We start from the raw sequence: 15706 nt of genomic DNA, 5'->3' as shown, positions 1-15706 counted from the left end.
TGATTTTTTAAATTTCATATGTACACTAAAAGCTGTAGGTGGATTGCCTATATAAGAATATGAAAAAAACACAGGGGCACCTGGATGGCTCAGTCAGCTAAGCATCTGACTCTTGATTTTGGCTCATGTCATGATCCTTAGGCTTGTGAGGTTGAGCCCCACCCATGATGGGCTTCATGCAGGGTGATTCTCTCTTTTTCTGTACCCCCCCTAACCCGCTCCTCCCCTGCTGGCACACAAAACATGTGCGCACACTCTCACACTCTCTCTCTCAAAAAAAATATTTTTTTGAAAAAACAAAAACAGACTACTAAAAACTCAGGATACATTTATAATACTCTAGTTCTGAAAATATCTAAAAGTTTATTTCAATAACATCAACAAACTTGCTACCAGTGAGTTTCCTCAACTGCTACTAGAAGTGTATCCATTGAGAGAACCCTAACTTTCTGAAGCCCCAAAACAGACTCCCTCATGCAAAAGGATTTTTTCCCCCAGAATGCAATCTTCCTCTCAGTTTTTCTTTCTCAACTCTAGATTTTTCTTAAATAACTGTGTCTATGCAATAATCCATAGTAACACTTATGCTGTGCTTATTGTTTGCCAGGCACTATTCCAAGTGCTTTATACATCTTAATTTATTTAATCTTAGGAAGCATTCTATGAGGCAGGTATTACTACCTTTGGCTTATAGATGAGGAAACTGAAACGAAGACATTGAGTAACTTGCCCAAAGTCATACAGGCCATAAGTGGAAGACCCCAGATTTAATTAAGTCTGTACTCTTACTTTACTTCCTTTTTAATGAAACCTACTCTCTGTTCACATTAACCACCAAGCCCCAAGCTCATATAATACCTGCAGATCTCCCAGCAGCAATTGCTTTGCTAACCTATCTGATAAAACTGTGATGAAGAAACTCACCAATTTAGTCACAGATATGTTGACCATTGAGAATAATATTTTAGAATCTAGTATCTACATCAATAAATGTGTTTATATTGTCATTTTCTATCACTCATGGAGCTTTCTCTTTTTATTTTCTTGGCACCAGTGTATTAGAGTCAACAAATGTTCCATATTCATTCTCTCACCATCCCAGTTGATGGTAAGCCATAGCAACCAGAAGAGACTCATTCAGATAGCATGCCCACTTTCAGAAACAGAAGTAGTTCCCTTTTGTATTGTCTTAACAATTCTCATAGCCTTACTTGAGATGAAACTAGCTTCTTGTCTTTGGAGCTCAAGACTTACTTAGATGGCTTGGCTTCCAAGAACCAAGAAGAAAAAACTAGATGAACAACATTTGTTATTGGACTTTTATAAGCCAGCTATTCTGCTATGCAGTTTGAATGCATTACCTTCCATAATTCTAACAACACTTTGAAATAGGCACCTTTATTATCTGTATTTACAGATATAAATAATAAGTTTTGGCTTAAGTTAACTTGTCCTACAAAGTAGCAGAGATGGAATTTGAGCTCAGGTTGACTCCAGAGATAGAGTTGAACACTTTCGCAAGTTAAGATGGATTAGGATAGAATTGTCCTAATGATTCAGAGGTTGCTTGGTTTGCCAAGAACTGATTTTTTATTTTATTTTTTAAGTAATCTCTACACCCAATATAGGACTTAAGCTCATAACCCTGAGATCAAGAGTTGCATGTTCTACCAACTGAACCAACCAGGTGCCCCCAAGATTTCTTTTTTAAATTTGCTAGTTTATCAGATCATCTTCCTTAATTTAACATTAAATCCTACTCAATATTAGTAATCATATTAATGTGAACTAAGAGGAGATCTGTTTGTGTCTGTCTGATAGGGTGGATAACTTAATGTAAGTAACCTTAGCTACTCAGAGGACTAGAGAGCTTCATAGATCACTTCTAGGCTACAAATTCTAATTTGACAAAGTCCGGGTTTGGGTTTTGTGGTATCCCCTTGTGGTCATGGCATTTGATCTTAACACTATTTAGGAAAAATTCCTCAGTCAATTTATAATTAATTGTATCTAATGAGAGAAGACATCTTTGAGCCCACAGATTTAAAATTTCATTTTAAATTTCTCAGCAGATAATGTTTCCTTTTCTCTTGTTACTTTTCCCAAGTTGGTGAGAGAGTTTCAATCTTAGGTTGGCTAATTCTCATTTTGTAACTATCCTCAAAGGCATTCTTATGACCTACCCCAGATTTATCTGTATTATCTTCGGTCTCTCAAAACATGAACACTTTCTCCTAGCCTTAATCTCCAGACCTCTTACCTAACTAAAATAAATTACCATTCACTTTCTTAATTTTAAGATAACATTTGACTTACATTCCCTAACACTGTAATTGTATAATCCCACATAGCTAGACAACAAAGACTACTAGATTAATGGCTCTATTTTCTGATATTAGAATACCTTATTTAGCAGCTGTATGGAGATTGGGGTTTGTCTGTGGCTTCTATGAATTTAAAACTCTAAGTTCCCTCTGTTTTTAAGTTTTTCACTAAATTAGTTTTTTTTTTTTTAAAGATTTATTTATTAAAGCACAAGTGAGAGGTGGAGGGAGAGGGAGAAGCAGACTCCTTGAGGAGCAGAGCGCCCCACGTGGGGCTTGATCCCAGGACCCTGAGATCATGACCTGGGTGGAAGGCAGAGGTTTAATTGACTGGGCCACCCAGGTGCTCCCTTAAATTGGTTTTTAACTCATTAAGTTAAAACTGATATAACTTACTAAGTCTGCTGATAAATGCATTTTGTGATACATTTGTATATCACTGGCAAGTTTTTTTTGGTAACTATGTTTGAAAATAAACCTGTATTAAGCCCTTGAGGTACATTTAACCAGTGGTGGTTGCTGAAATGAAGGTGAAGAAAAAGGTGTAAGAAAAAGGAGTGCATTAAGAATGGTTCCAACAGCTCAGAACCCTTTATACAACTGACGCTCTCAGCACTGATATTTTATTTTGAAAAACACAAAAGTGTAGATGTTGCTCGCTTCGGCAGCACATATACTAAAATTGGAAGATTTTGAACAGAAAAACAAAAGCAAAAACAAAAACTAAAATAAAACATTCCCAGAACACATCCTTGAAGTGTTTGTAGGAGAGAGTAAGTAAGTCAGCCTTGTTTGCTGCTATAGAAAGATAGGTTAGAATGATAACAGAAGGAAGATCAGAGGATACTCATTGTAAGAGGAATTAATTTGTAAGAATATTTTATTAGCTTGACTCAAACATGAGCCAGGATGTAGGAACATCAAAAGAAGGAAAAAGAAATGGGTGGATTAACAGAAAATGCTGGTTTATTTATTTATTTATTTTTAAAATACTGCTTTAGAACATGTGTTTAGTGTATTCAACAATAGATAAAAGTAGCATTTACATTTCATCAGGAAGAGTAAGACACAATTTTGTTTTCATTGTAACTTGGGGAAGACCTCCATATGACAAATGGCAGAAAAGAAAGGAGTTGGAATAGATGGTGCTGAAAATGAAAAGGAAATAATTTGGGCAGAAAGTGTTAGAGTGAATTTCTCAGGATTAATTCAAAGTACAGGTGAAGAAGATAATTTTCTTTCTGAATACTAAAAGCATTGTCATATGATTATATGATCTGGATTCTTCTGAAAAAATTTTTTTGGCTACAGAACTAAAAGTCTTAAGATTAAGGTAAGTTTTGGGTTCTGAAAAGGAACCCCGAAATCAGTAAAGTAGATGATGAGTAAAAAGTGCAGTAATAGAGGGGTGGGGTATGCTGGCCAAAGGATGGAGTGAAGCTGGAGGAATCAAATGATGGAAGATAAGACTTTTGGGCCCTTTCTGTGGGGACCAACACAGTTAAGCACTTGGTAAACACTTGCCGAATGGATGATTTTATTTTCAAGTAACCTCTATGCCGAACTTGGGGCTTGAGCTCACCACCCTGAGTTCAAGAGTCACGGAGGGCACGTATTGCATGGAGCATTGGGTGTGGTATATAAACAATGAATGTTGGAACACTGAAAAGAAATAAAATGAAAATTGTTTGGGTAACAAAATTACAGTTGCAAAAAAAGAAAGAAAAGAAAAAGTCACGTGATCTTCCAACTGAGCAATCCAGGCACCCCTGTAAATTTCATTTTTAACCAGTATTATCTTCTTCTCTAGACTGTTTTTAGAAGTACCTAAGTTTGTTTCTTTTTTATTATAACATTAAATAAAATCTTCACAAAAGAAACATATTATCTGTAATTTTATTATTTGAAACAAATTTTTTTCTTCTGTTCATTTTCCCTCAATCTTTTTTCAGTTACATACACATTTTCACTTAATTATATTCTTAGAGCATATTCAGTCTGGTGAATTTTTTTTCCTACTTAACATGTCTAAAATATTACTAGTTTTTATCTATTCCTTAAAATAATTTTAAAGCTTATGTGCTTTATGCAGACATTCTTCCCTTTGGCTGAACATTTAGTTTTTGATATTATAATCATGTTTTTCATATTACAGATAAAAATATAATAGTGAACAGATTCTCTTTTTTGATGTTATAGTTAATTCAACAGATTCTTTTTAAACAATTGTACTGTTTCTTTACAGTAAATTTTCAATGGTGAAATTTTGAGGATAAAAGATTTTTATGAATCTTGACAGGTTTCCACATTGCTTCTTGAAAGTATCTGTGTGCACTTCAAAGACTTAGTATAAACTGTAACATTTTCATCAGTCTCATCAATGGGAGATGTTTTTGTTTTAGTAATTTCCTTACCTTAAAAGTAAGCATTTATGCTTTGGAATCATCTTATATTTTGTCACCACAGTGTGAACTCCTAAATGACTACTGTTATAATAGAAAAGGCAACCTGCTCTGATAATAGGGATCTGAAGTTAAATTTGCTTCCATCTGCATATTAAGTGGTGTTTCATAAAAATTTTACAACTTAATTTTTGGCAAGCAGTCATCCAGCTCAGATATTATGTTTTGGCAGGGACCAAAGTTATTTATATGTTTATCCATGCTCCTCTATCTAGAAATAGATGAATTTAACAAAGTTGGCATATTAATGGCTGATACTCCTTTGGTAACACATCTTCCATTTCTGAAATCCTAAAATAGAATTTTTAAAATCTTATACTTATTTTTTTTAGTCTAGTAGTTTTTGATGTGTATTATTTATAAGAAGGCACAGCTTCATTTCAAATCTAATTGTTTCCAAAATCATCTCTTACTTGTTAAGGATATTCAGATAGTCCTTTCTTACACTTTGTTTTTTTACACTTTCTTACCCTTTTTTCTACTGCTGAAGTTCATTTTTAGCTTTCCTGTAGTTTCTTCTTTTAGAGCCATCTCTTCTTCATCATCTAAATTGGTTCTCTGTTGCATCCATAAAGCTTTATGGCTTGTTCAAACTAATTTAAGGGTAGGTTTCCATCATTATTCATCCTAATCTGCTTTTTTTTTTTCCATCTCTATAATGCATCTACTTATGATCTGTGCATGGACTGAATATCTTCGTGATGGTTCACTAATTGTTCTAGTCCTGGGCTGCTTATAATATATATTGATATCAGCTTATATGCTTTAGGTTATGTTGTTCAAGGGGACAGGGATCAAATCCATGTAAGACCTTGTCTGCAGTAAAGGATTTTTTAAAAAAAGATTTTATTTATTTATTTGACAGGCATAGATCACAAGTAGGCAAAGAGGCAGGGGGAGGCAGGCTCCCGATGACCAGAGACCCTGATGCAGGGCTTGATCCCAGGACCCTGATACCATGACCTGAGCCGAAGCCAGAGGCTTTAACCCACTGAGCCACCCAGGTGCCCCTGATTTTGAAAACTGTGCAGTGTTCTTTGAGAGATAAGCTTTGAAATCATACTTGTAACACTTTGAACTTCATGTATAGTTCATGTAATCACAAATATTCTGCATGACAAAGACTTAATTGAAGGTTTTAGATTTCTTTTTGAAAAAATGCCTGATTGTTACAAAAATTCTTTCATTTGAATTGATACTAGAAAAAAAAAGTAATGGACTAATACAGTTTGCTGTAGGGCCATATAAATTTCATGCATCCTAACCATACTGGATCATGAAACTATAATACATCGAAACCCCAAAGGATAATTTTTCTGGAATTTTTATGGTTAGGTTAGGTTTACCAAATTCTGTACCTTTATCTCATTGACTTATCATGTTGATAGCTTAAGTTTATTTTGCTTTCCAGTTTAATGTCAGCACCAGAATGGATGCTTTGCCCTGGAAAGCACAAGTAGAGAAGAGCTGTGTTGCCATAGACATGACAACTTCATTATAATAGCTTTTGTTATGACTGTCAGCCTTTGCTGGTTACAAGAGAATATTACAATACTTCTAAATTTAAGATTCATGAAATGTTCAGTTTATAGGGGCACTTAAGCTTCTGCCTTCAAGTTTAGGAAGATGTTCTAAGAATTTTTTTTTCTTAAGTGAGGACTGTAGAATTCATGGAGTCTTTTTCTGTCTTATCTCCAAGTTGAGTCTTGCCAGCCACTCATTTACATGAATTTCACATGTTAGAGGACATATTATTTAGCACGTTATTGCTATGTAACCCCTAAGTTCTTATAGTTTGACTGGTAATGAGAAATCATAAAGGCTTCAGTGAATCTTCATCATTGTATTAATGGTCCAAAGACCATAATTTAGAGAAGAATGCCATTTTATTTCTTTGTATGGTACTAATAGAGAGTCTCTGTTAATAAACTTAAGCTTACTTATTATTACCTTTATTATAACACCCTTTTATATTATTATATAATCTCTTAATAATTACAATCAATTGTTTTAACTTGTATTAAATGAAAGCCTGTCATTATTGCCAATTTTCTTTTGTGTGGGCTTAATTTTTATGTGTATACTATCAGTCCCTAAACTGGTCTCAGGACGCTTTACACTTAGTTATTGAGAACCCCAAACATCTTCTACTTTATGTGGGTTTTAACTATTGATATTTACCCTACTAGAAATAAAGTTTAGAATTAAAAAAATACTTATTAATTCATTTAAAAATAATAACCCCTGGACGCCTGCATGGCTCAGTGGGCTAAAGCCTCTGCCTTCGGCTCAGGTCATGATCTCAGGGTCCTGGGATCGAGTCCCGCATCGGGCTCTCTGCTCAGCAGGGAGCCTGTTTCCTCCTCTCTCTCTGCCTGCCTCTCTGCATACTTGTGATCTCCCTCTGTCAAATAACTAAATAAAATCTTTAAAAAAATTTAAAAAAAATCTAACTAAAAACATCTTTATAAGAAAAAAAATAACCCCTAGCATGTTAAGATAAGTAAAACATTTTAAAATAACTCCTTCTAAAAATGTACTAGAATTGTTTTTTTGGAAATTTCTTTCAACTGTAGTGTAATAGATTACAGCTAAAATCTCAGATCTGCTTCTACAGTCGGTCTTTTGTAATGTTCTTCTAATTGAGGCATACAAAGAAAATTCAGGTTTACACAGGTATGTATTTGACTTTTAAAATAATGGTAAATATTCTTTGCCACTACACCCAAACTTGACAAGTAGTAGATTCTTAAACATTGGTTGTAGTGGGAGATCTGAATTGCTTATTGGTAATTTTTTTTACTCTCTCCCATGAGAATTCTTTGGTCTTTCAGCACTTGCAGTGACTCTTTGACTCTTGCATGCTTCTGTAACATCATGGCACTGATAAATAGGAAAATGCTGTTCGACTCTTTCATATCTTCTAGTATTGAGGCATTTCATTATATATCTTTAAATTGCTGAAATCACCACTGATCACCTGAGGAAAATATTGAAGTATTGGGAAACTGTGAAATTCATGGCAGATAGAAGTTCCCAAACTCTTGATTTTTACTTGAAAGCCCAGACTTTATCATCGTAAACAAATAATGTCAGTTGCTTTTCCTAATATAAGATTCACTTCATTCATTTTTGGGAAGATGACTGTCAATTACCCAAACCTAAATTATAGTTTGTTAGTCATCCTGTAAGCAAAAATAATAGATAGTTTAGCTTACAACTCTGACAACTGTACAAGTGCTTTTCTGGAAATAACTGTCCAAATCAGTATACAGAAGTGCTTTGTGTATATTTTTATTTCCCTAACACAACATTAGAAAGACATATTAAGGGTCAGTATTTAAAATTAGTCATTTTACTACTTCACCAAAGACCTTTCGAAGTGGAAGGGGAAAAATCCTTTTAAGGTAAAGCAATGAGGAATAAAATGAGTAGACTAGGTTGGTGCCATTGCTTTGGTTCATGCTGAGATACCAGGAGTTGAATCCACCTACTATTACTTTTGTGCCATCAGTGCAAATATCACACAGTGAAAAGGCCAGTAGTGTCTTAATACCATATTGAAGTAGTTTTACCCTCGACCTTTTGAAAAGGATCCTGGAAACCCTTAGGGGTTCACAGACCACATTCTCAGTATCACTCTTGTATACTTCATGGCAATTTATGGAGGTGTTTGGAGATTCCACATTTTTGATAACTAAAAGGATATGTATTAAGTCTGATTACTATAACTTTTCATGAAAATTATATCAATAAAATAAACATAACAATATTAAAATCTTAATTTTATGCAAATACTGCAATATACAAATCTACTAAATGTATACCATTGTTAAATTGCTCATTTAGACAAAAAACTTGTCTAAATCATGTTCCTTTATTTTTCCCCCCAAACTTCTATCTTTTTATCTATATTAGCAAAGGAGAGTATTAGGGTTAGTCACTAGTGAAACATAGCTTCGAGGTGGCTACTCTGGTTCTCAGAGAGTCCTCTTAAAATTGTTAGAGGAACAGATCTGAACTAGAAGGACACTGGAATATTATCATTATGGTGCCAGTAAAGTAATTGTCACTTCCTGAGAGTGCATTTTGTACTGGGCACTGTAATAAGCCATGTATATGCAATGTGATTTTATAATAACTCTATGAGGTATATCAGAAGAGAAAACTGAGGCTCAGATAATTAAAATAAGTTGTTCAATCCTCATAGGTACAAAGTAATAAAGCTAGGATCTGAACATAGATGTCTTCTTCCAAAACTTGGGTTATGACCCATTGTGCTTCTCTGCATTCAGTTCCTTATCATAATGGTTTATTCTTATGCTACCTTGTTATTTTCATGTTTACTCAAAAAGGTCCCTGGTGAAAACTTGTCATAACTAAGCAGTAGTTCTCTTATCAAATAGTTGCTTTAAAGAATTCCATGGCTTCTGAATTAACTTCAGGGTGTGAGGGAGTTTGGCACCTTGCAGTGAGGTCTTCAGTGACATCCTCACATTCCTTCCTGGTCATGATAGGGTAAGTCAAAGGAGTATCCTTAGAAGGCTTAACTTTTTGTTTTCTAGACTAGTGCTACTCCAGGTATGGTGCATGAATGGTTCCAGTCAGCTAACTCTCTGAGACAAAATACAGAAATCAAAAGTAAGAGTATGGAAACTTGAATACCATTTGATATTACCACAACATCTGTGGACACATTTAGTTGTTTTTCTTACAAAACAAAGATTTTCAATGAATTAGATTTTTTTAAATAGTTCTTAACCACGGACAGTTTAAGAAGCATTGTTTGAAACTGTAGCATTCCATGATTTAAAAAGAGCTTTTAATTCGTCTTCCTATATTTTAGGTTTTCTTTTTTGCTTCTCAGCCCTTAAAAATTCATTTTTTGAAACCCTAGTTTTTGATTACTTCATTTTGATTTGATACTTCAAAAAACTTAGCCTTTAGCTTTTATGTGAAAAGTAAGCAATTTGACAACAAATATGAGATCATAGTTGCGTAGATTTTTCTTAAGACTATTCAAATTAGATAATCATAATTTGGACTTGGAATTTGAACTGAGAATCTTAGAAATTTGATGTACGGTCTCATAAAAGTCATATAGTCATTCAATAAAAAGTTAAACACTGGGGGGCACCTTGGCAGCTCAGTTGATCAAGCAGCTGATTCTTGATTTCAGCTCAGGTTATGATCTCAGGTGTTGTGAGATCAAGTCCCGTGTTGGTACTGGGCTTGGAGCCTACTTAAGATTTCCTCTCTTATGCTTCCTCTGCTCCTCACGAACCCCAAATAAAGTTGAGCACTGAGGTTAGAGTAGTAAAGAGAAGATATTTGTTAGCTTTCAAGAGCCCAGGTATAATTCTGTTCACCAAATTTATAGTTAAGTGTTTCCTTTGAAATAGAAGGGCACATCTGCATTTGATGAAAGTTAGAGAATGTAATAAGGTTAGTAATGTAAATTAAGGACATATGAGAGAATTTGGAGCTTAAATTCCAATTTAAAAAAATACATAGAAGTAGTGAATAATACAGGTGGCAGTACTAATTATGCAGAAAGAGTATCAGAACAGCACAACAGTTATATTTCAAACTACTTTAGGCAGTGTTTATTACCAAATTTGGCCAAATATTACCAAATCCTACAGCATTTCTGATTGTAAGTCCTAGTATTAGTGACCATCTGAGTGATAGGTTTAGTGGTATTTAAATATGTATTTGTTAAACACTTTTTGGGATCCCTAGCTAGGGCCTGGGGATGCAGAGGTAATTTTACTCTTTGTTTCCTAAAGGAGTTCACAATACAAAGGGAAACTAGATAAACATAGTGACAAGTCAGTGTGGTAAATGCTGAGAAGAAGTAGGCATAGGATTCTAGGAACACAGAAAGGGAACCAAGCACAATCAGGGTGGATGGATCAGGGAAGGTTTTTCTGAGGAGATAGTAATTGGACTGAGTTTTAGAATGCTAAAGTCAAACAGAAAAGGAGGGGAAGTGTATCTCAGGCAATAAACAATGTGTGCTATTATAATAATTTCAGCTGCGGCTTATTAGGGCCAGAACTAAAGTTATCTTGGGGCTGATATGGAGGAGACAGGTTCTTAAGATCCTAATACAGGGAACAGGATGCACTTTACAAGATTTGGAGTTGTGTCATCTCTTACCACATATTGCTTTACTCACTGTGTTGTAGCCCCATTGGCCATTTAATTCCTCAGATGTACCAAACTCATTCCTGACTTGGGGTCTTTGTCATTATTCCTGCTGCCTAGAATGTGCAACCCTTTTCTCCCAACCCCAAGCTCTTTGACTGGCTCTTCATTCCGGCCAGCTCATCTGTCATTACTTCAGGGATCTTTTCTGATCACTCTTACAGTAACTGCTCTGTGTCCTCCCTCACAGTCAGCCTACCGTTCCACATTGTTTTATTCTCTTTGTAACACTTGTCCCAATGTGCTTGTTCATGTAGACTAGACATGAGTGCACTGTTTTATTCTCAGGAATATAGGTGCTCAAAATAAATTTGAATGAATGGGTAATGTTGTAGAACTGAGCTGAGCAAATTGGTTATAAAAATGGCTTTTTGGGTAGAAGTACTTCCTTTAATTGAAGAGTGCTTCATATGAAACACAACTTGAGCCAGACCACATATTAAGGCCAGTCTGGGGAGGTTAGAAGACAAAGGAATTAACTAAAAGTGTCTAGCCTCTTAAAAATTTCAATCAGATTATGAAAGGTCCACGGGCATCTGGTTGGCTCAGTCCCAGTTAAGCTTCTGACTCTTCATTTCAACTCAGGTCATGATCTCAGGGTGATGAGATCTAACCCCATGTCAGGCTCCACGCCCAGCATGGAACCTGCTTAAGATTCTCTTTTCCTCTCCCTCTGCCTACCCCTGCCTGAGCACATGCATGGCACTTGGTCTCATAAATGAATGAATGAGTGAATGATTAAATGATTAAATAAATTATTAAAATATCCAGACACCCTTCTAATGCAGATATCTTCACAAAATGACAGTTTTGAGGAGCATCCAGTATCATTAAGAGAAATTCTACTGAAATTTGATGTTAAGTTACGGGATAAAAATTATCTTTTCTCCAGGTCTTACTGTAACATCAAAAAAACTAACATTGTGTTTAAAAACAGATTCTCCACCTCCATAATTCATATGCTACCTAGAAATAATCTAGATTTCTAGAGTTTTTTATATAATTCTAAATGCCAACAAAACAGTTTATGTAATTTTCAATATCTAGTATTAAAATACTTATCATTGAATTTATGACTACTTATTGTAAAGTATTCATCTCATTAATATTTACCCTTCAAAGTTTGGTTCTTTATAAAGAAAAAATATAATCTCTTGGGTGTTCATAAGTCAGGTGATTCCTGCCTGGCAAACTTAGATTATTTTTTTTAAAAAACAACACATAAGATATAAGGGGAAAAATGTATTTAAATGTATACATATATGTATGCATATATATATATATATACACACACACACGCGCGCGCGCGCATTTATTGCTAGATTTGGGGAACTTTTATTATGAAAAAGAATATTAACTTGGTATCTCTTTGAAACTGCTTCTTACTCATTTTTTTTATTCTTATATTTTTATCCCTATTTTTTTCATCATGTATTTTTTTCTTTCCTAAGTTTAGAAAAGAAGCGTAGGCAACTTACAAGGCCACTGAATACACACTTAGTTGCCTTTTGAGGATAAACCTACCTAAATGACATGATGTTATTAAATACCATTATTAACAATTTATCTAATAAACTGGTGACTTACCTGGCAAACCTACCTGATATTTGCATGGGAATTTTATTCTATTATGTAGCTCAGCATCTCCCTGTTCCTGGTTTTTATATTAACAATGCTGCTATTTTTTTTTTTAAGTTAGCTATATGTAAAAGCATTTATCAGACTATTTTTGAAACATTACTTATAAAATACATGACCTGGGCCTCCAATCTGTAAAAGATGAAGTCAGAGTCTTCATCCTTCTTTCTAGTATTTTATATTCAATTGTGTGGAAAATTTCAAAGTATGCAAGAGAGGAAGTGTATCCTATTTATTCATTATATGTGGAGCAAAAGGAAAGAAAATTATGTATGCTTTCCTAACTATAGTCATAATAATAATACTATGCAAAGTGATTGAAACAATGTATTGGTATAGTTCTGTTTGGGAATTTTAACCTTGATTACTGTCAGGTGGAAAAATAATATTAACAAAATCATTTTAGTGGTGAAAAATCTAAATGATAGTGTAAACTAAAGAGTGGTTAGTGTAACATACATTTCTGTTAATTCCATTCATTTATGTATTCATTCTACTAATTCACCAAGTTTTGGATACAGCAAGGAACAAAATGAACAAATCTCCTTGCCCTCATGGAGCTTAGAATTTAATGAGAAAAACAATGAACAAAATAAGTTTTAATGATAAATTCTATGAAAAAACTAAAACAAGGATATATGAAAGTATAGTTTTAAATAAAATACTATACACACATACACATACCCCCATTATATATATTAAAATAGGTAAAATGTTTCAGTATTAAAAAACAATTGAGTTATTTGACTTAATATTTGATTTCCTTATAAATTACACATTTGTCCTACTACTCTAAGTAAATTTTAGTGGAGTTTATTTATTCTAGAGTTTATTTTAGGTAAAAATAAACAATGTAGAAATGTTAATGTTTCCACATGCCAAAAGAAGGGGAACTTTCATAATGGATAATAATGGTAATTTGATGATAGTAGTAATAATAGGTAAATCTTACCAAAGATAATGCTATGTGCCGCACATTGATGCCAGTGCTTTGTGTATATTAATTCAGTAATTGTCAAGGGTATATAGATACCATATCTATATATATAACCTCCATAGAGAGGTTAAGCAGCTTTGCAGTATCACACAGAAAGGAAAACCAGAGCTGAGATTTAATTTAAATTTAGGCAGCTTAGTTCCAGAACAAGCACTTTATTTTTAAGTAACAAAATATTGCTTTAATCTAATTTGCTTATTATTCACAGCCATATAACAATAGACAAACAAGCTTCAAGTTAAATATAAGAGCTAGCATTTTTAAAAAAATAATAAGTGAATAAGAACTAGCATTTTTAACAATTCCATATTATTACATACTGCTTATAACAGATGTGAAGAGGGGGTAGGTGAATCTACTGAACTTAGAGTAAGTATTCAGAAAGTACCTAAAATATCATGAGGAGATTTAAGAAAATCTTATATCAAACTTTTAAAATCATCTGTTTGATGTACCATAAACAGCTTCCCACCCAACAAATGATGAGACACATAGCAGATCAAAGCTAATTCCTTAGAATCAATGAACTCTTACCAAACAATTAGAAAAGGATTACTAATCTAATGAAAACATGGACAAAAAGCATGAATAATCAAGACAAAGATAAATACAGGCCAAAACATATGAAAAGATATTTTTCATTTTGCATACTTAAGGATACAGTTTTAAAAAGTGAATCTGGATAAATCATTAAGTAATGGCTAATAGGGAGACAGTTGTAGAGTAATCAGAAGTGGCAAGCTGATAGCTAGTGGATGTACATGGGAGGTGTGGTTGGATAGCATACCAGCCAAAATTCCAGAAGTCCTCTAGAAAATGATTTTGAATAACTGTTTTCTCAAGAGTGATTTATAGCTAGTACATTCCTGCTACATCAATGAGAAGTTAATTTGTTACATACAGTGGATGCCTCAGGCCATAAATGCTCTCTTAGATCTGTTGAGAAAGCCTGGTTATTAGGATTGGAAATAAAGGCTGTATATTCAGGAGTCTTGACTAGTAGAAACACAGAGATAATTTTTTGACAGTTGTATAAAGAGGATTAAAGAAAAAAATCTAGGGACCAAGGTGAGGTATGAGAGAGTCAAACGTGGTCGATGTTCATTCTTACTGTAGGTTAATTTTCATGAATTCATGAAAAAAAAAATATATATGTGTCTTACCTAATGCCATTTAAAAAATCCACAAGTATTCAATTAAATCATGCATTAAGATGTTATACTTTATTATTTCACTAATTAAAATGTTTACAATACAGCAAGAAAATAGTCTCCACTATGCTATTTATAATCCTGCCTATGTATTTTATTTTCAGGGAACCTTTTATTATTTTATCAGGAGGTTTGTCCTATGATACTGTAGGAAGAAGACCCTGCCTAACAGTTATGCATGGGAAGAGTACTGCTGTGCTGGAAATGGACTATTCAATTGTTGATTTTCTAACGCTCTGTGAAACACCATACCCAAATGGTAATAAGCTTTGCATCTTTAAAACTCATTCTCTATAGATATCTGCTATTCAGAACAAAGACCTGTAGTTTCCTTGTCTTAGTATGCTGTAATTCTTCTGGGAGAGAGATGCTGTCTTCAAAACTTTGCAAGTTCTATCTCAAAAGTTAATTTTGCTTAATAAGCTTTATCTGGTTAGTATGAGATAGTAGCCTTTAGTGACACTTAAGGGCAAACAGAACTGTGGACATTAAGAAACATTTTAGAATTCTATAGAACACTAGTATATTAATCAGGGTTCTCCAGAGAAACAAAACCAATAGGGTATAGAGAGAAGAAGAGAGAGAGAGAAAGAGAATGAATTTATTTTAAGGAACTGGTTCATGCAGTTGTGGAGGCTAATAGATCAAATTCAGAGAAGAGTTGTCTTGAGGCAGAATTGCTTCTTTTTTAGAACCTGTCTTTGCTCTTCAGGCCTTTAGCTGATTGAAGCCCACCCACATCATATCTGATAATCTGCTTTATTCAGAGTCTACTGTTTTAAATGTTAATCACATCTAAAGAAAACCTTCACAGCAACATTTGGATTTGTGTTTCACTGAACGGCTGGACACCAAAGCAAAGAC

General features: G+C 34.0%; 1 protein-coding gene across 3 annotated transcripts in view; it reads left to right on the top strand.

Moving 5' to 3' along the window:
* Positions 1-15706, top strand: part of STXBP5 (syntaxin binding protein 5) — a 177052-nt gene that overhangs the window by 84833 nt on the left and 76513 nt on the right. For all 3 annotated transcript variants that reach the window (XM_044247120.1, XM_044247119.1, XM_044247118.1), the window contains exon 10: positions 14947-15101. In XM_044247120.1, coding sequence (XP_044103055.1) covers positions 14947-15101 — 155 coding nt within the window. The remainder of the gene's footprint in view (positions 1-14946; positions 15102-15706) is intronic.

This window comes from Neovison vison, chromosome 1, assembly GCF_020171115.1.
Source record: "Neovison vison isolate M4711 chromosome 1, ASM_NN_V1, whole genome shotgun sequence".
Classification (NCBI taxonomy): domain Eukaryota; kingdom Metazoa; phylum Chordata; class Mammalia; order Carnivora; family Mustelidae; genus Neogale; species Neogale vison.
Note: the sequence above shows the minus strand (reverse complement) of the source record. Positions and strands in the feature narration are given on the sequence as shown.